Source organism: Mobula birostris, chromosome 22 (genome assembly GCF_030028105.1).
Source record: "Mobula birostris isolate sMobBir1 chromosome 22, sMobBir1.hap1, whole genome shotgun sequence".
Taxonomy (NCBI): Eukaryota; Metazoa; Chordata; class Chondrichthyes; order Myliobatiformes; family Myliobatidae; genus Mobula; species Mobula birostris.
In genome coordinates, this window is record NC_092391.1 from 29,012,241 (window position 1) to 29,034,225 (window position 21,985).

Genomic DNA, 21,985 nt, shown 5'->3' on the forward strand with positions numbered 1-21,985 from the left:
TACGTCTCAACCTATTTGTGCTCAAGAAACTACAACCTTTTAATGATGTATGCTTGCTTTTAATTCTTGATCCTCTTTGGATGTTTAGATGGGAGCTGCGATTGCCAAACTTCTGCTTCCAACTATCAGCAGTCTGGTCTTCCTCCCAATCATTACAATTGCAGCGAAGCGGAGATTCCATATGGAGGCAATGGTTTACTTCTTCACAATGTTTTTCATTGCGGTGAGAAGATATAATTTTTTTTTCATTTTTTGTACTTACCCTTAGGGTTTTTCTATTAAAAAGTGTTGAATTGTTCCCAAAACTAATAGGCTCACTTTCAAAGTCTCTTCATCTCATGTTCTCGATATTTATTGTTTTTGTTCTTCTGTATTGGCACAGTTTGGTGTCTTTTGCACATTGGTTGTTTGTCCTGTTGAGTGTGGTCTTTCACTGATTTTATTGTGTTTCTCAGATTTAGTGTGGATGTCTGCAAGAAAATTAATCTCAGAGTTATATATGGTGACATAAATGTACTTTGATAAGAAATTTACTTTGCACTTTGAACTTCGCAGTCCTGTTGCCACTAACAGTTGTGTGCCGCAAGTGAATTTTTCTCTGTTTTCTTGACTCTGAGTTGTGAAGGTATGACCAAATGAACATTCAACTTTATTTGACGTCTGGATTTCCCCTCCTGAGCGTTACTTTGTAATTTTTATCCATTCTTTTTCTGGAATGAATCTAACTCCTTCATCTCTTTTATTTAATGCTTATTATGTATTAAATATGTATCTCTTTCACCTATATAGTTTTTCCACGCTTGTGAAGGTCCTGGGCTGACAATTTTATGTATCATGCGGCATGACATTCTGCAGTATTTCAGCATTTATGGCACAGCCTTATCCATGTGGGTCACTTTATTAGGTATGTGTTATTTGCAAACTCCACCTATAAGAGAATAGACAAAGTAAATGGCTGTCTTGTCTTAACAGGAGTTCCCCAGCACACACTGTGGCATTGGATAGCAAATACAAAGATACAAATGACTTCACTTTTCCATGAATCTCAATACTGAACAGATCCTGAAGCAAAAACATCTCTGCATATTCAGAAATATTTAAATGAAATCATTGAACTGTATAAGAAAAGATTTCTGTATCCCTGAATGCAGTTTGTATGTACATGTGATGAATATTTCTGAAGTGAGTTCCTGTATCGTTCTTGTATGCTCCTGGTGTGAGTCTGTGTAGATGTGATGAAGGCAGTTTAAGGATAGATAGATATAGCAAATATGTTCTTGAGGAAGTTTGTGTGTTGATATGGAAATGATTCATCAGCGAGTCTTGAGTTTATATTGTGAATTTGTTTCTAAAAGGAATTGGTATTTCAACATAATCGTGATGCTGAAGGGAGAGTGTGAATAGAAGTATTGAAGAGTGTTTGTGAGCATATCTGTCTATACACCTGAAAAAATTTTTGAAGAGGCCTTGTGTAGAAATGATGAAGAAGTTTCTGAAGGAAGATTATCAAGTACATATGCTAGACATGTTTCTTTATAGAGTGTGTGCAGGTATGTACAGTAAATATGCTTTTGAGTGGTGTTTGTGTGAAGTTATGCTGAATGTATTTTTGAAGGAAGTTCTTGTGTAGATTTCAAACAAGAGAAAGTCTGCAGATGCTGAAAATCCAAGCAACACACACTAAGTGCTGGAGGAACTCAGCAGGTCAGGCAGCATCAATGGAAAAAAGTATAGTCGAAGTCTTGGCCTGAAGCGTCGACTGTACTTTTTTCCATTGATGCTGCCTGGACTGCTGGGTTCCTCCAGCATTTGTGCCCTGTATAGATTTGATAGTTTCTGGAGAAAATCTCTGCATAGACATTGACTAAAGTTCAGGATTTTTTTGGTGAATAAATAATTGAATAGTTATATGAATATATAATCTCAAGTACTGTACTGGGTTTGAAAATGAATTTACTTTTTATTCTTAAGTGGGAGTACTGACGCTGAAGTGCGTTCTTATTAAAACTGATTAGCAGTATTTAGCAGCTTACATGATAAAGATGTCATCAGATATATTAGCCAGAACTGCAGATTTTACGTTGCTTATAACATTTAGTGTATCATTATTGATGAATGGTCTCTGGGGCAAATATTGTACTGATTGCCCAGTATTTTCTAGTGTCTTTATATTTCAGTCTTTCCTCTCAAAAAAATTGCCTGTTTTAAATTGATAACAATCATAATACCTACTTCTTTTTAAATTATAGGTTAGATAATACAACCAGGTTAGATAATACAACCAGATTAGGTTAGGTAATAAAGACTATATTTAAAAAAATCTAAATTCAGTTTCTATTCAATGGTGGACTAACTATCATAGCATTTTTGGTGCTGGCTTAACTCTTGCTAGTTAGCTTAATTGTTTTTTCTAGGGAAAGCAAACACATTGCTTAGTCCTAGTAGTAAGGCTTATGGAATGCCTACTTTTATTAATCGTGCTATTGAGTTCAAAAGTAAGGAGGTGATGTTGGAAATTTATAAAACTCTGGTTAGGCCACATCTGGAGTATTGTGTACATTTCTGGCCTCCCCATGGTAGAAAGGATGTTGAAGCTTTGGGGAGGGTGCAGAAGAGGTTCAGCAGGATGCTGCCTGGTTTAGAGGGCATGTGCTATCACAAGAGGCTGGATAAATTTAGGTTGTTTTCTCTGGAGCTGAGGAGAGATCTGATAGAGGTTTACAAGATTTTGAGAGGCATAGATAGAATGGACAGAGAGTATCTGTTTCCCAGGATTAGAATGTCTAATACCAGAGGCAATCATTGCAAAGTGAGGAGGGCTAGGTTTAAGGGGGATGTGAGGGGTAAGTTTTTTACTCAGAGAGTTGTGTATGCCTGGAATGCATTTCCTGGTGTGGTGGTAGAGGCAAATACAGTAGAGGCTTTTAAGAGATGTTTGGATTGGCACATCGATATAAGGAGGATGGAGGGATATGGACATGGTGTAGGTAGGAGGGATTAGTGCTAGGGTGTTTTTGATTTGCTTTTAGCTGGTTCGTCACAACATTGTGGGCTGAATGGCCTGGTCCTCTGCTGTACACCTCTATATTCAATGTTCTGATAGTGTTTTCTGACTTCCTAGCTAGAAAGTGTATCTAATTATTTAATTAAAATTTAATTCAATTAGCACATGGTACTTCTTATTTTACATTAAATCACTTTACAGCACAAAGGAAGGCTATTCAGCTCAAGGAAACACAATCAAGAATAATCCCACGTGAAGAATGGCCCCCAAGCATGACACAATACATTAGATAATGACCACTTCAGTGGTAGAGCTAGAAAAGCAGCAAGTAGTTGAAGATATAGTGATATAGTGATGTTTTGCAACTTCATACTTAGGCATTTAGATGGGTACTTGAACAGGAAAGGAGCAGAGAATATGGGCCTAATCCAGGCAAATGGGATTAGTATTAGTAGGGATCACAGTGAGCAAGGACAAATTGGGACAAAAGACCCATTTCTGTATATACCACAGTGCAATAAAAGTTCTTTTGTAAAGTTTTTTAGGTGATTGGGTGGTTGGTTATATGTGTACTTTTCTCGTTCCAAATAATTCAAAATTGATTCTTCATGGGTGGACAGAGCATATAGAGGGATTAAAATTTCCCAGACACACTGGGTATTTCTCACATAATAGAAAATCTATCAGCTGGTTACCAAGACGTATACGGAAGATTACCTAAAGTATTAATCTTATTATAGTTTAATGATTCTGTGATGCATAATTACCAGTAGTTTTTTCCACTTAACTGCAATTTGTGTGAACCACTAAATAATTATAAAATTTGAAATATTTCTTTTTTTTCTTTGCTATTTAGCATTAGCTGAATTTGAGGAACCAAAAAGGTCTACTTTGATTATATTTGGAGTGCTGACAATGTCCGTGCGCATCTATCAAGATCGATGGGGCTATGGAGTTTATTCTGGACCGATTGGAACAGCTGTCTTTATAATAACTATCAAATTTGTATGTAGAATTTATTTTTTTTACGAGTCTTTGTGGCTGTTTCCTTGTTCAGATTTTTCCCCTATATTATGCTTCACTAGTTTCATAGGCAGCTCAGAAGCAAGATAATAAAGCAATTATTTTTCTGGCCTTTGGATCCCAGGCTGGCTCTCTTTTTTCTTGGAGAAAAAGTATTGAGGATGACCAGTACAAGATCTTGAAAAGAGTCAGGACTAGTAATTCTACTAATGTGGAAGACCCAGAAGGAAAGGCTATTAAATTGAAATAATCATTAAAAAATAAAATGAGGAACAAAAATTAGAAAATGGTGGAAATAGCACCTGCTGAAAGAAAAATAGTGTTTGCAGTTCTTGCGGAGGACATTTTACGTGAACTGAGAAAGGGAGAAAAATGTTATTTTTAAGTTGAAGGGAAGGTAGGGGAGGCATGTGTTAGATAAAAGGAATATATGTGGAGATGGGTTGATTATGGGCAGTCAGGATAACAGAGATGTGTGATGTGTTGCAAATAACAAGTCAAGGTGTACTAATGGAGAAGGAAGAAGAAAACAAACCCATATCACAGATAGATTATTTACAGCAAAAATGGCCATTTGTGATATAGACAGGGGAAGCAAGTTATTGGAAGTGTTGAATTCAGCAGTGTCAAGAAGTCTGCAATATGCCTAGATGATAGACGATCTGCTGGTCCTCAAGTTCATTATAACAGTGCAAGAGGCCACAGACAGAATGGTCTGGAGAATTAAAGTGGAAAGCATGGGAAGCTCAGGGTTCCTGTGTCAGTCAGTTTTGATTTTCAAATAAATGAAAATATTTCTGGAAATTCTTATAACTTAAGTAAAAATTGCTATCTTTAAATGTTACTTTCTTCATGTCCCATTACAGTAAGAGATCTCAGCTCCCTTACAATTATTGTTTATTAATTGGTTAGGTTACCTGAATTTCTCCCAATGTTTTTCATGGTAGAAAGTAAGTGAGATTGCATTCAATTATGCTCTGACACTTGCTATCTTGGTTAAGGTGCTTAGGAGACCCCCATAGGAAGCTCATTACTGTGATGAATTCAATAAGTAGAGAAATATGAAGAGAATTACATCCACTTGGTGGCGCGTTAACATTTCTAGTGCTTATAGTCAGCAGCTTCTTATGAAATAGGGTGAAAGAAAATCTTAACTACAAACTTTATCTTTTATTAAGTAATCCCTGTCACATTGCTAATGATCACAAGTGATTATTTGTAAATTTAATCAAGTGTTGCAATTTGGCTACAATTTGATGAAAAAAATTAAATCACACATTATGGTGGTAAAAAAAGGTGTAGTGGTACAAATACACTAGTCACTAAAATTAGCTAAACATAAAAGGAAAGCAAATCATGTGCTAAAAGGGAGAAGCAAAACGTAGACCAGTTGCACTAAATTTGCATCATCCCTTAGTTACACCATATTTGGAGCAACCTGTACAGGTCTGATTCGCCAAATAATAAAATGGATATAGAGACAGATTTATGACACCAAAATTGGTAGATTATAGCAATCAGTAATGAACAGACTAGATCTCTAGTTGAAGAAAAAAATTAAGGGCAATTTAATCAAAATTCTTAAAGTTACACAGGAATTGAGATAGACTAGGCACAGTTATTCTGCTTGTGTCAAAGAGCAAAAGGGAAGGCACCCAACTGAGAAGTTACCAAGAAATAAAATGAGGAACTCTGCAGACTTTTTGAACAGAAAAATGTGGGTGTCACTACTATAGGACATTCTTGATGCAAATAGTAAAGATGTGTTTAAGGAGGGTCCTAGATAACATATAAGGGAAAATTAATTGAAAATGTGCATATAAAATGATTAAAAATGTATATATCTCTAGTGAAGCGTAAATGTCAGATAACTGATTGGCTTGTATGTCATGTTTTTGTGCTGCATATTCTATGAAATTCTATATAACTTCTTGCATATTTTCAAAACTACTCAGAAAGTGAGCAAGAATGTGTTGTTATCACCATTCCAAAAGTAGTGATAGTGGCTGTGAAATGATCATGCTAAGTACAAAGAGTTTGGTGGAAGGATGACACATTTTAATTATTTTACTAAAAGTGCTTGGTTTAAAGGACTTAAATGTGAATTAGGTTGGTGAATGACTGCAGCTTTTACTTTCAGTTGAAGAAAATGAAAGACAAAAAAGGCCTGTACCCAGATAAAAGCATCTACACGCAACAAATCGGCCCTGGCTTCTGCTTTGGTGCACTTGCTTTGATGCTCCGATTCTTCTTTGAGGTATAAGGGACACATTTTAATTTTCAGCTAAAACAAGTTAAACAGGAAAAGCTCTGTAATCAGGCACAAGCTGGTTTGTCAAATATATTGATTAAACTAGAGGTATATTACCCAAAAATGTTTTGAATTAAAAATTCCATGATAAGAAACGTAAAATACATGAAAACTCTAAGAGTGCTAGTACTATGAGCATCTACTAGAGGAACCAAAATGATATTGTATGTCATATGTCTCTAGTATAGAAACCTTCACTGGAGAATTATGAGATTTCTAGAATGCCAGTTATTCAAGTTTGATGAATCGTGAAATGCTGTATATTGAGCTTTTAGGAAAAAGCCTTTTCACTTTCTTCTGATTGATTTCAGATTTGTCTTTTGTTCATTTACTGACAACTTCCCAGTGAATCAATGTGATTAACTCTCATATCAATAGCTTTCTATTAATCAAATAATTGCAAAAAAAGTCTGATTGTTCTTGAATATGCCTTCCCCAATTATTCAACATTCTATATTTGAAAGGACAATCAAGATGTATTATGTTTGAAACATTTAATAATGTTGTACAAGGTTTAAGAGTGAATTCTGAAATGGATAAAATGAGTTGAATTATGGTTAAAAATATTTTATTAGTTAGGCTAAAGAAAAACAAGGTTCCAGAGTCAAAGGGATTTGTTCTAGAATCCAGCACCCATTACTTGACGAATAAATATTTCTTGAAACTGAATAGCATCAAGTTTGAAGCTATCGTCCTTGGTCTCTGCACAAACCATGTTCCTAAGCCAAGCATGTTTCTCTCCCTGGTAATGGTCTGAAGCTGAGCCAGAGCTTTTGGTATGATGTTTGACTTTAAAATGAGCTTTTAACAACTTGTGCGCAGTATTAATAAGACTTACATTTTTTAACTTTGGAATATCCATCCAATTCCATCCTGCCTTGTCCCATTTACTGAAACCTTTAATCACAGCTTTGTATTAACTTTCTGTGAGTTGATACTTCGATGCATCTTATTGGCCTCCCAGTTCCCCCTGCATAAATGGAGTCAACCAAACTTGCATTGCAAGTATCCAAATTTGCATCATCCAACTTGATCGACATTGGTTAACAATTAAATATTTGCTTGATTTGAACATTCTTCTCCTTGCCTTCAATATCTGTCATGGCCTCACCTATCTTCTTCTACCTCCTTTGGTCTACGGAGCTCTGGGAAATCCAATCTACTTCAATTCTAACCTTCTTTGCATTCCTGATTTTAATTATTCCACCTTTAGATTCCCTCTCTAAATCTCTATATTTTGAGATATGCCTTTCTTCCATTAACTTACTTCTTTGATGAGGCTGAAACAGAAGCAGAAAATGCTGCTCAACAGGTCAGGCGGCATCTATGGAAACAAAGAAGCTGAATTAATATTTCAAATTGATGACCTGACATCGACCAACTCTCCATAGCTGAGTATTTCCACCATTTTCCATTTTATTTCTGATTTCCATATCTGCATTTTTTTGGCTTCTCTGTGACTAAACGCTGCTTGTTTGCCATAATATCTCCTTTCGTTTCTCAGTATCAAATTTTTTTGCTTTTGTGATCTGTCTTGGTATGTAAACTGTCATGAAATGTTTCAATATGCTGAAGGCAGTAAATTAAATATTGTAACTGAGAAGCTCCTCATTTTGGAGTTCTCACATGCGTACAATGATTAATGCATTTAGAAAGAGCGAATCATGAATTGGATCCAGCTGCTCCATATAGACATCTGTGGTGCAAATTAATGGTGGGAAACAACTCCCCCATCAGGTCTGGAGTCAGGCAGGATTGCCACTTGCTCATGACTTGTTTGTGTGTTAAAGCTATCAGGAGTGACGAGAGAATAAGAGGGATGATGTTGCGAGCAGTGGAGGGTCCCATCATCCTTTGCACAGATCCGAGGTCAGGTTGCAGATTCATCAGCATCTGCGACCACTTTGAGTTGGCATTAGAGGCCATAGTTAACCTCATTAAGAATGAGGCCATACTGTTCAGTATCTGGTCTGATTGATCTAGTGTCCCTTTCACTGCCAGGTCTGATTACCTGAAGATGCTGGGGATCTGGTTTAGAGGTGCCGAGCTGTGCAACAGGATTTGGCTTGAGCGGAATGGGAACATAAAACAGAAATTGTGACTATGGGGAGTTTGCTCCTTCTCAATAACTGAGAAGAACCTGGTCATTAGGTAGGAGGTGCTCTTGGGACTGCAGTATTTGGCACAGATGTGTCCCATGCCCCACTCCTCCAGCTTGGAAATCACCTGGGCTGTCTTTCAGTTCATCTGGGAATCCAAGATGGAGTGAATCAGATGAGTCATAATGCACAAGTCCTGGACAACAGGTGGAAAAATGTATGCAATGTCATCCTCACCCTGATGACCATGTTCCTGTGTGGCTGCAACAGGCTGTGTGTGAAACCTATGAACCAAGTACAACTACATGCCAGGTGTACCAGGTGTTGTGAATGATAGGTCTGGCTCCATTGGCGCAACACCCCAGTCAGCTATTCTTCCTGGAAAAGTTCTTCGGGACCAATATCTATAATTTAAAAATTTCTAAAATATGAAACAAATGAGAGAATACTACTTTTCGTTAGAATTCAATTGAGGGAAAAGGAGTTGTCTGGGCTTTCATTTTAAGATCCTGGTGGGAGGTAGTTGATATAGTATTAGAACTGGAACTGGTTTGATGAGAATAATAATGAGATCCAGGAGCCAATTAACTGAAAATGCATGGCATTCATAGATCGGACGTTCCAGAGTGCCTTAGGGGAAGAGAAACAGCTCCATGGACACCTTAAGGCAGACATTCAACAGAAAATTTTATCTAAAGAACAGGGGATAGTTGGAAAGAATGCAGAAAGCCCAGTAATTTGCTGACTGTCATATATGCTCAGAATTTTCAACACAGTCAAGGTCATCCATCATTCAGACACCCAAGGTCCCAGTGCATGGACAGAATAGAACCAAGAATCAAAGACAGAAAGGCACACAGTGACTACTGAAAGGAATACCTTAAAGACCTGATCATTTGGGACTCTGCCGTTGATATTCATGTCTTTGAACCCATCTCACAGCAGTCTATTTGATCCAATTTTGCCATCACTTCTGGTCAACAAGAAGCTGAAAAGGCCTTATGCTAACTGAAAAGCAATAAGTTCTGAGGAACATACAGTATAGTATCACTGTTGAAGTTCTAAAGCTTACTAATAAGAATTTTTTGTCGCAGTTCAATAAACTTATTGCCTATATCTAGTGTAATGATCTGGGAAAAGTTTCATTGCTAATGTAATGGTTTCTGTGTAGTGCAGTATTTGAGTTATGACTAGAGATAACGGAGGCTTTGGAATGTGCATTGGCCAATGAGGAGAGGTGTTTTTTCTTATGTGTCTGAGAGAAGGTTTTGCGGTCTTTTGTTCAACGACACCCGGGTGGGGGGGGGGCGCAGAATCCATGGAGAATGTTCTCCCATTATCGACTCCCGAACCCATTCCAAGTCCATTCCATCCTGCAGTCTAGGGCCCTGTTCTGGCATCTTCACTCTCTACCTTCTGCTGAACAAATAGCAAACAATTAAACAATTGAGCTTTATAATTCTTTATTTGCCTATAGGGTTAGTAAACAAAACAAAAAAGAAAAAGGGCCCATTTTCATGAAACAGTCTAATGCACATGTTGGAGCTCACTGTTTTCCCATCTGTTCATTCTCTATCGATTTACCCCGGGCATCATCAATTCCCAACCCCATTCCAAGTCCACTCCATCCTACAGTCTACGACTTCCCTGTTCTGTTATCTTCTCTCTCCATCTTTTGCCGAACAAAAGACTGTGAAGCCTTCCCTCGGGCATACAAGAAAGAAAAACACCTCCCCTCATTGGCCAGCGCATATTCCAAAGCCCCCGTTATCTCTAGTCATAACCCAAACACTGCGCTACAGAGAAACCATTACATTAGCAGTGAAACCTTTCCCAGGTCGTTACACTAGGAAGTGGGGGGGGGTGCGGGGGGGAGGCAAAGAGCTGTTGTAATCCTAAATTTCTTAGGGAACAGAGATAAAGCCAACTGCGGTGATTACAGGGTGATCTCCCTACTATCTTACACAGGGAAAGTCATTAGTAGGGTCTTTCTAAACTATTCTACCAATAGTAAAGAAGCTCCTCTAATATTAATATATTCCATACATCTAGTAACACTGGGGATGGGATCTTCACTATGTAACTACTTCAGGCCAAACATGGAGAACAGACCATGATCTTCTTTGATCTATTTAAAGTCTTTGGCTTTGGAGGGACTGCTCAACTTTTGGCTGCTTGCAGATATTTATCTTGCTCTTATGTTTGTTTCATCGTAGTGTAGAAGGCTTGATAGATAGATAGATAGATAGATATATTGATCCCGAGGGAAATTGGGTTTCGTTACAGCCGCACCAACCAAGAATAGAGCATAAATATAGCAATACAAACACCACAAACAATCAAACAACAAAATGCAAACTATGCCAGATGGAAATAAGCCCACGACCAGCCTATTGGCTCAGGGTGTCTGACCCTCCACGGGAGGAGCTGCAAAGTTCAATGGCCACAGGCAGGGACAACCTCCCGTGACGCCCAGTGTTGTATCTCGGTGGAATATGTCCGGAGTCCAACAACAATGGCTGGATCCTAACTAATTCTAACCAAACAGAGCCAAATTCAATGAAGACCAGTGTTAAGCAAGGTTACATCAATCGATTTTTAAAATCTTTTTTGCCTCTCTGTTGAATCTAGATTTCAACAAGCTTCTTGCTGAAGTATAGCCAATCCACAGGACTGACTGGAAACTCTTAAATTTCTGTTGCCCATATTCCAGAAACAAGATCCAAACTCAGTAGATGAGCTGCAGTACGCAAATAATAATTAAGTTTGTGTACGAGGGGGCTAAGATTCAAGTCATCTTCGCTTTGTTCAACCAAGCACATGAGGGGATGGGCCTTATGTTTACACTCATGTTGATCTTTGTCACCACTCCTACATTGTGGCCCCGATGCTCCACTTGATGATTCCGGAGTGATTTCACTCGTTTTACAATCACGACTGCAAATGTTGTTGCTCTCAAGCTCTCTGAATTCTGGCAGGAACATGCTGCTGTGTGGTTCGCCCAGGCAGAGACCCAGTTCACAGTGCGGGGAATCTCACAAGATGACATGAAATATTACTATGCCATCGCAGCGTTAGACAGCTCTATGGTGACCATAGCGATAAGCATCCTACACACCCTCTGGAAGTTGGCAGGTATGAAACTCTTAAGCAACTCTTTCTAGAAATTTTCAAACTTTCCAAGTCTGTGTGCGTCTGTTGGCTCCTCTCACTGCTCAGCTTAGGCGACTCCAAGCTGCCAGAGTTGATGGACCACATGTTGTCCCTCCTTGGTGGACATCAGCTGTGTTTCATCTTCAGAGAGCTTTTTCTGTAAGAACTATCAGGCGAGGTGCAGTCGGCTGTGGCTGGATTTCTCCTCAAAGGAGAGAGGCTGACAAGGTGTTTTCACTCATCAAGAGGGCCTGTGTGACCATGCAGCTGGACAACTTCGCCGCCTCGCCACCACCTGAATATGCAACAGTCGCTCCAGCTCAACAGTGGTCTCCTGCCCTGTATTTCTACCGTGTGAGGTTTGGGCCAAGAGCTAAGAGGTGCTGCCCACCCTGTGGGTTCAAGGAATCGGGAAACGGAACAGCCGGCGCCCAGTTAGCTGCTATGGGCATCAGCAGGTCAGGCAGTTTGTTGTTCATTACAGATTCTCTTTCCGGGTGCCATTTCCTCTATGACACGGACGCTCAGGTGAACATACTGCCTGCGTCCAAATTGGACATACGAGCAAGGGAATATGGACCATCTCTCAAAGCTGCGAATGGCAGCGCCATCTGGACTTTTGGTAAGTGAGAGATGGCATTGTGCTTTGGCAGGCAGAAGTTCCACTGGAATTTTGTGTAGGCAGCGGTGTCTACACTCTTGCTGGGGGCTGACTTCCTCTGCACCAACGGCCTTCTCATTGATGTCCAGAACTGGTGCCTCGTCAACGCAAAGATATTCTATTCCCTCTCTGACACACTCAGCTCCACTGTCACTTCAAAGTTGTCCAGTACTCTTTCTGCTTCCGATGACTTCCTCCACCTTCTTACTGAGTTCCCGGACCTGACCAAGCTCATCTTCACTTCCTCCGCCACTGAACACAGGGTGGAGTGCCACATTCTCACCACCGGCTCACCCATTCATGCCAGTGCCAGGCGCTTCGACCCGGAGAAGCTAGCCGTCACCAAGGCTGGGTTTGATGCCATGGTGTGCCCTGACATCATCAAGTGGCCCGGCAGTCCACGGGCTTCCCCTCTTTACATGGTGCAAAAGCTTGGGGGCGGGTGGTGTCCATGCGATGATTACCACTGCCTCAACGACGCCACAACCCCTGACTGATACCTGATCCTGCACATCCAGGATTTCTCTGCCCGCCTGGCAGGGAAAATTATTTTCTTGAAGGTGGACCTCACTCGTGGTTATCACCAGGTTCCTGTCCTCCCTAGTAACATTCCTAAAACTGCTGTTAATACACCATTTGGTTTGTCTGAGTTCCTTTGAATGCCATTCGGGGTGAAGAATGCGGCCCAGACCTTTCAGTGCCTGATGGACAGTGTTCTCAGGGATATGCCATTCCTGTTTGTTTACCTAGATGATATTTTGGTGACCAGCTGTTCCAGAGATGAACATCCCTTACACTTGAGAACCCTTTTTGAATGCCTTAGTCAAAACGACTTATCGTGGACGGTCCTATCGTCAACCCGGTGAAATGCCAGTTCAGACTGACCATGGTTGATTTCCTCAGACACTGCGTCAATACAGCAGGGGCAGTTCTCCGCCAGCTAAAGTTGAGGCTGTTAACCGCTTTCCTCAGCCAGTCACCGTTAAGGTCTTGCAGCAGTTTTTGGGCATGGTGAACTTATATCACCATTTTGTTGTCAAAGTGGCTCAGCTCATGCGTTCCCTTTACGAGGCTCTTAAGGGCAAAGTGGCTGAGTACATCATGGACTGGACGGAGGAAAGGTCCAAGGCATTCTCAGACTCCAAGCAGGCATTGTCTAATGCAATGCTGCTAGCGCACCCTCTCCGAGATGTGCCAATTGCTCTCACCACGGACGGATTGGATTGCGCAGTCAGCGCAGTGCATGAGCAGTTAGTCAATGGTATTTGGCAGCCTCTCGCTTTTTTTAACCATCAGTTTTACCCCTGTGAGCGCAAGTACAGCACGTTTGACTGTTAGCTTCTGTTCTTGACAGTGCGGCATTTTCATTTACTCCAAAAGGGCCATCTGTTTACAGCTTTTGTGGATCATAAACCTCTACCATTCGCCATGACTAAGGTCTCTGAACCTTGGTCTGCTCGACAGCAATGCCATCTTTCTTATATTTCACAGTTCAGTACGGATATCCAGCATGTTGTGGGGAAGCGTAACCTTGTGGCTGACTGCCTTTCCCGGTTCTTCACTGGTGCTGTCCATTTGAGCGTGGACTACGCTCAGATGGCAGCAGGCCAGGTTTCAGATTCGAACATGCAGGCGCTGCCTTCGACAGATACAGGGTTGAAGTTGGTGGACATTAATTTCAGTGACAGTGGCATTTCACTACTGTGTGATGTGTCAACAGAGCAACCCAGGCCAGTTGTGCTAGTGAGTTTACTCAGCTGGGCCAGAGGGTGTCACAGAAATTGGTGACAGAAAAGTTTGTGACTTGGGCTTAAGAAAGATGTCAGGGACTGCACTAGTGTTTGTTTGGCATGTCAACGTGCAAAGTTGCATCAACACAGCAAGGCTCCTTTGGCTCCTTTGGTGGCCCTTGAGTGGCATTTTGACCACATGAATGTGGATTTGTTGGCCCGTTGCTCCCATCCCGTAAGTTTACTCACCTCCTTACCATCAATGAGAGGATGACACATTGGACAGAGGCAGTGCCACTGTCATCCATTTCAGCATTCATTGGCTTGTGGATCGCTTGATTTGGCGTCCTTTTGGATATCTCTTCAGATCGAGGGATGCAGTTTAGGTCCGAGCTTTGGTGTGTGGTTGCCTGTGATTTGGGTGTCAGACTTCACCAGACCACGGCTTATCACCCTCAGGCCAATGGTCTGGGCAAGTGGTTCCACCGTTCAATGAAAGCTACTCTCCATGCATGCTCCAGTGCTGGTTGCTGTCTAGACAGTCTGCCATGGGTCATCTTGGGCCTGAACCTTCAATCCTGTTCTGCAGAACTCATTTTTGGGCAACCCCTGCGGGTGTCAGGGCAGCTTCTCCCGACATCCACGGTCCCACGGTCTGCTTCACAGCAGCAGTCAGCTTTTATAGACAGCGTCAAAACCTTAGCTCCAGTGCCCACAACACAGCATGGCTTGCCATGGTTGCACCTATTGCTGGGTCTGCGGGAGGTGAAATATGTGTTTATGTGTCATGATGGACACTGGGGTCCCCTGCGGCTACATTATGAAGGCCCATTCCACGTGTTGAAAGTGGAGGATAAATTTCTTATGCTGGATTTTGGAGATACCCACACAGTGTTTCTGTAGATCATCTATGGCTGGTCCATAGACTGTCCAGTGGAAGTGGCACAGCCCGCATGGAGGGGCCGGCCTCCCACCTCTAGACCTTCTGACATAGACTGTTCTTACTCCCCGGCACCTGTCCATGAAGGCAGAAGTAGGTTCAGCTGAGTTTTGTGGGCCCCTGCTCACTTGACTTTGTCTGCTAAGGTGAATTCTGGGGGAGGGGGACATGTGTAGGGACTCCTTAATTTCATTAGACTGTTAGACTGAATTGACCCAGACTGTTAAGAGTTAAATTCACCATGTGTGTTATGTGTTACGTTTTAAATCTTTACATTTTGGGGGTGGGTTTTTCCTTTTATATATATATGTTGTTCATCCTTTGTAGTCGAAGATGACTATGGCTTCAAAGTCAAATGGGAGATTGGTGGCTGTAGGTCCGGAGGTGACTGATGAGGCCAGTCTGGGCCCTGAAGGCTCGCCCACATGTGGGACACAAGTGGGTGGGTGCTGTCGTGGCAGTGGATGCTGCTCGGGCCTTGCGCACAGCACGCTTTTGTTGCACCTCGATGATGCGCCTGACTTCAGCTGCACGGGCTCCTGTGGTGATCTTGCGGCGCCAAGCTGGACGGTCGAGGGCAAGCGTCTCCCACGTGTTGATGTCGACACCCAGGCCTTTGAGGGACGTTTTGAGGCAGTCTTTGTAACGTTTCTTCTGCCCCCCGACTGAGCGCTTGCCCTGACACAGTTCTCTGTACAGCAGCTGCTTAGGCAATCGGCTGTCTGGCATTCTGACCACATGTCCAGCCCACCTGGCTTGGGCTTTCAGCAGGAGGGTGTAAACGCTGCAGAGCCCAGCTCGTTCCAGGATTTCCGTGTCGGGGACTTTGTCCTGCCACCTGACGTGGAGGAGTCTGCGGAGACACACACATACACACACATGATGTTGCCATTTGTTGGCGGGGTTCAGTAAAGTGTACGTTAGACTACACTCGTGTCGATCTTTGTCGCCACTCTTATAACGGACCACTTCTCATATCTCAGGAGTTACCTGTTAGTGAAGGCAGACATCCATGATGAAATTCACTGTCACCTTCAGTGTGCGAGCATGGCACGTACCATAGTAGCATAGCAGCTAGTGTGACACTATTACAGTTTGGGGTGTTGGTGTTCGGAGTTCAATTCCAACATCATCTGTAAGAAGTCTGTATGTCCTCTCCATGGTATGTGTAGGGTTTTCTGGGTCCTCTGGTTTCCTCCCACAGTTGAAAGATGTACTGGTTAGTAGGTTAATTGGTCTTTGCAAATTGTCCTGTGATTAGGCTAGAGTAAAAGCAGGTGTTTGTGGGCACTGTGGCTCAAAGGGCCAGAGGGTCATACACTGTCTAAATAAAATAAAAATAAAAATAAAAGTTGAGGAAATGTGCATTTGAAAGTCAAGACCTCATATTTGGCTCAAGGTATATGGTTTGCTGGACAGCAGTGATCCCTATCTGATAGACCCAATAGATGAGCATATTAAGTTAGTGTGGTGTGTGTCTCACGTTGAGCACTGCAGACTGCAGTCTAGTAACAAACATAGGGAATCTGCTACAGGTGCTTACCATAAGGCCGTGACTAGCACATCTGCACTACCTCAGAGACTTCGATAAAAATCATGATTGTGATGCTGTTTTGTGACAATGTTCATATGGATGAACAATGACATGGTTAATTGCTGTCAGGCCACCTTCATTGAAGATATGGAGAATGGAGCAGTTCAGCTCCAAGTCCTGCTGGAAGTTTGTGTAGAGCTACGCCATGATTTTCACCCTGAACATTATACATACTTACTTTTTAACTGAGGGATTTGCTTCAGTCTCATCACTTAATGAATACTGGTTTCAGGTGACACATCTCCTTTTGAGGTACAGGCAAAGTCCACACCAAGTCTTCCTATGTCTATACAGTCTCACATTGATCTCTGCCAGTGAGAAGGGGACTCAAGTGAATACAGATCCGCCTTCCAACAGCCAGATTGCAAATACAGAGGGACTCAGCAATGCACCACTGGAATACTGAAATGCACATACAAGATGTGAAATGCGAAAAGCATTCAGGTTCAGACACAAATGTTATGATTTTGTATTATTTAGCAATGTTGTAATTGGAGATTAATATGAACACACTGGCACTATTCAATGATTCCTTATTTGAGAGAAGTGGCGTTCCTCATCATATGAAGATAACTGTCATATTAACATATTGTTTCACCTAAAAAGCTTATTAATAGAATGTTGCTAGACAGTTGTTGAGTAAGATTTTCAGCATCCAAATATTGGAGCAAAAACACCATATTTGTTTTAGCACATTCTGGAAGATGTTTGTACAACCTGCTTTGAGTAAAGTTGCCCAATCAGGATATCCCTTGAAATAATAGTAAAAGCAACAAAGTGGGACAATGTGTTCCTGTTCCACAACAAACATACATAGCACTTTTAAGCTGCAGTTTACAGTGGTATATGAGGAAATGGGTGTAACATTAATAGTCACACCATTAGGAGAATACCTGATGCTACAAAAATGTCAGATGTGCTAATATTACAAGTATGGGAATTGCCTTGTTTTACGTTGAATGTTATTTCACAAGGAAATCATCACTAAATCAATTTTTGTGCAGGTTAGCACACAGCTGAAGACATGGAACTTAACCATTTATTTGCCACCGGCAGAATTCAACCCCTTTGATAATTCAGTTGCATATGAAGGTATGCTTGTGGTGTGGACACTACTTGAAGCACCCAAAAGCTGTATATTGTGGAAAGTAATTTCTCACTTACAATTTGCACTCAGTGGCCACTTTATTAGGTACCTCTTGTACCTAATAAAGTATCCACTGAGTGTATATTTTGATCTTCTGCTGCTGCAGCTCATCCAGTTCAAGGTTTGACACGTTCTGCATTCAGAGATGCTCTTCTGCACATCACTGTTATAACATGTGGTTACTTGAGTTACTGTCTGTCAGCTTGAACCAGTCTGGCTACTCTGGCCATTCTCCTCTAACCTCTCTCAATTAACAAGGCTTTTTCACCCACTACCACTCATTGGGTGTTTTTTCTTGTTTTTTGCACCATTGTCTGTAAACACAAGAGACTGTGGTGCATGAAAGTCCCAGGAGATCAACAATTTCTGAGATACTCGAACCACCCCATCTGGCACCATCAAACATTCCATGGTCAAAGTTACTGAGATCATATTTCTTCCCTATTCTGATGCTTGCTCTGAACAACAACTGAACCTCTTGATCATGTTTGCATGATTTTATGCATTGAGTTGTTACCACATGACTGACCGATTATTTATTTGCATTAATGTGCAGGTGTGGAGATGCACCCAATAAAGTGGCCACTAGGTGTATAGTGGTTATACTCTGTCAATTATGCACTTAGGCTTACAGTACATCATTTAAAAATGGTGAAAGACAAGAATCGTAGAAATGTGGTAAACCGAAAGGAAGATTTACAATGCAGTCAGTTGACCAGACAAAGGCATAAAAACTAATACTGTACAGTGAAATAGTAAAGTATGATTTGGTAAGGAAAACAAGAAATGGAAGACAAAATAAATGATACAAATTTGAAAGAGTTTCAAAGCAGGAAAGTTACGCTAAACCTTCATGAAGTTGTACAGGAGCCCAGTTGGAGCACTCTGTTTCATTCTGCATACCAACCTTCATAAAACATGTCAGGACAGGGGAGGTGAATGAGAGTGGAACTAAGTATGATTATCTTAATTTATATGAATAAAATGGAAAGGCTAGAGTTGTTCTCCCTGGATCAGCAGAGGATTTTTGATATAAATCTTAAGGTTATTGAATTGTCTTAATAGAGTAAATTAAAAGCCATTGTCAACTGGTAGAAGCATCGGTAACGTGAGAACATAAGTTTGTGGTGATTGGCAAGGGAACCAAAGGTGACATGAGGAAATGTATTTCAGACAGTAAGTTACTATACTTTTTAAATGCTCTGAAAAGGTAATAAAAATAGTTTCAACAGTAATTTTGAAAGGATTATTGGATAAATATTTAAACAGCTATTTGCAGGGCTACAGTGAAAGTTCAGAAGTATGGAACTAACTGAATAGCTCTATCAAAGATCCAGCTCATGTATAATGCACCAAATGTTACCTTTATGCATTGAATAATTCAAAGAACGGTCTTAATAAATGCAACTTCTGATAAATAGAGCTAAATTAATTAGTGTTTGCTGATTTTGTATGACATTGGAAAGCATTTCCCCAGGGTAATTGACGCAGACTTCCTCTTTTCTCTTCATAGGAGTGGGATTACAGTTATGTACACAGCTTCTACCATTGTAGCCTGGCTGCTTCTTTTATTTTACTTCTCCCGAAGATGAACTCTCAAGCAGGAAATGCAGGAAATCCGGTAAAACTGAGTTGCTGCACTCTCTGCTGTGTTTGAAAATGGTAAAGATCCTGTCTCCCATCATAGTATTATATTTCTATGCTGCATTCCTTTTTTTTTGGAATTCCTCAGTAAATGCACTAGTGATACAAATATGAATTCTGCTTCATAGCTCCAAATAGATTTGAAACGTCCAAAATATATCTTATGAAATCATTCATTATATGGCAATATCAACTGAACTTGTTATTCAAATGAATAATTATAAAAATATAGTGGTATAAATTGAAGTTTAAAAATAACATGATCAATCATGGGAAAGGGAAAACAGAAGGAAAGCAATAAATATGTGAAAGAGTGAACTTTCTTCTTTCCAAAACTATTATGTTACCGTGAGCATATCTCAAATCTTCCCTAAGAAGTTCTCCACAGGTCCAGTTGGTACTTGTACCATTTGATTTGATGAAAAAGTTCAACCCCTGTTCTCTGCCAGGTAGAAATAAGCATTAGGGAAGGAGATGTTGAACTATTTCGTGCTCAAATTATCTATCCATTGATGCACTGCTGAAAGGGACTTAGGTAATTGGATGTTGACATTAATACAATTGGCTGTGTTGGGTTAGGGAGGGGAACACTGGTCTGAGTTCATAATCATCATCTTATTAGCGATATGTGGATGGATAAATTCAGGATTGGGATTGACTTCTGTGGTTTCCATTTTTGAAATGGAATAGTCTCCTAAGAGTCACTGTCTAGACATATTGATGGCCTATTAGACTGGATTTATTGTGCAGAAACAGGTTATTCAATCAGGTGATCTATGGAGAATTTTTGTTCCTGCCACAAACCACATTTGATCCTATCAGGATTTTCTTTTCTTTCTCCCTCATATACAATATTTTGTCTTAATCTGTATATTCACCTGGAATAAAGGAGAAATAATAGATGGAATAAAAATTAAGTTCCAATCTATAGAATAAATCCTTGATTAGTTTGGCATAGAGTTGGAAGTATACATAACAAGTTAGAATAAACTCAAAACTAAAAACTATTGGCAACCACCTAGTAAATAAAACTGCACATATGAAGGTTTTTGATTGTTTAATAGTATGGTACATCTTGGTGTTGTATATCCTGACTTGGAGACATGTTTAGTTTATACCATTGAAGATTTCGGAGTTCTTGTGGATTTTAGATTTGATCCTCAAACATGGATCTACTTGCACACGAGTGAATATAAGAATGTTTTCTGTCAATGCTTTACTTTAAAGTTAATTCCCTAACTCAGGAGATCAATGTTGAAGGGCAATTTTATGTGAACTATTTTGTTTATTGAGCATATCTTTTGAGGCAATCATATTCCTTATCTTTTGATGGACATTAAATTAGTTGGGAACCTACTTTGCAATCATTCTTTGATGACGCTCTCATTGGCTGTCCTTTGGGCACTCACATTGAGTTCAATCATTAACTGGTTCAGGTGCCACCCACATTAAACTTGACCTTTGATGGACGTACACATAATTCCTTTTGGAATGGTTTCATTCAATCATCTTCAAAACATCTGGCAAAAGATTAGCAAAGCACAAGGTAGAGAGGTGGGACATTCCTTGAAATTATGACAGTATCAGAAGAATGCCACAAAAACTCTCTATGATGTTTTTCAGCACAAGGTTCACTTAGATTTGCATTGTAATATTTTATGATTTTATAATCCTGTGTTCTTTTGATTTTTGTGACTGAACAAGAATATAGTTGAGATTTTCATTACTTCAGATCTCTTTTAACCTGTTTTGTAGCTCTGCTCGTTATTAAATCTTCCTTTTCTGTCAATACATTGTAATTTGTACTTAATGGGGCTTGAATTTCATTTGCCAAATTTCTACCCACTTGCAATAATCTATCATCACTGACATAATGGAACAAATTAGATGAAAAAAATCAAGCCTATTCTGAACAGCCACTTTCTGTCTGTATAGTGCTATTGTACATCAGTATATCCAATTTGCTGTTTTAAGGTGCAGCTGCAGTAGCTCTTGTATTGGTGGCATAAACATGCAGTCAGTCATGATCTGGAGAGATTGTACAGCCAGATCCCTGATGCTGGAGAGAGAGAACTTTGGCATTGAACATCTCATTCTCACCTAGTCTTGGTCTGCATGGATTTTGTGGTGCTGAGTCCAGGAACAGAAGATGTGCTGTTTCTTTTGCCTGTCAAACTTCACCACCAAGAGAAAACTCTGAGCAACAATGAAAAATCCTGACAATATGGCTATTTGTATGTTCTCTCTACTACCTCAAGCCAAATGTGTCCAACATGAATCAGATGAGATATTAAGCTACTTAGCTGAATATTTTTGTAGTTGAAGGTATGTGGTGTAATCATGGAAATGTGTGGTCTAAATCATCCATCTCTACATTCACATAAATTAAAGTCAATAGAAGTACTGAACAAAGAAATCATGTTGAAGACATTAATCTCAATAATCTGAATTACAATTCATTCTTATAATATTTTAAGTTGTTGTCCTAAGAGCACAGCTGTATTTTAGATCTGCTCATTGAACTGTGTTTTAGCATAGGGCCGAAGAAAATGGAGATAGTGGAAGAGAGGAGGACGTAGGGGCACACTTTTAAGTAAGGATGAAGAAAGGAGAATGTTATGGATAGAGTGAATTGGGAAGCAGTATGAGGAGGGAGTGGGGGAGGAATGCAGAAGTAAG

At 40.3% G+C, this 21,985-nt stretch overlaps 1 protein-coding gene across 1 annotated transcript; it reads left to right on the plus strand.

The window, feature by feature from the left end:
* The first annotated feature begins 88 nt into the window (after positions 1-88).
* mymk (myomaker, myoblast fusion factor) lies at positions 89-19,319 on the plus strand. Its single transcript, XM_072240696.1, has 5 exons — positions 89-223; positions 790-904; positions 3,861-4,009; positions 6,168-6,284; positions 19,176-19,319. The coding sequence occupies exons 1-5, from the start codon at positions 89-91 to the stop codon at positions 19,317-19,319; spliced, it is 660 nt and encodes a 219-aa protein (XP_072096797.1).
* Positions 19,320-21,985: the final 2,666 nt, after the last annotated feature.

What these genes read in the sequence shown, in the direction of transcription:
- mymk (XM_072240696.1), top strand. Translation starts at nt 89, where the DNA reads ATGGGAGCTGCGATTGCCAAACTTCTGCTTCCAACTATCAGCAGTCTG. An exon ending in TTATAATAACTATCAAATTT is followed by an intron (nt 4,010 to 6,167) that starts GTATGTAGAATT and finishes TTTTACTTTCAG; the next exon opens with TTGAAGAAAATGAAAGACAA. An exon ending in TGCTCCGATTCTTCTTTGAG is followed by an intron (nt 6,285 to 19,175) that starts GTATAAGGGACA and finishes TTCTCTTCATAG; the next exon opens with GAGTGGGATTACAGTTATGT.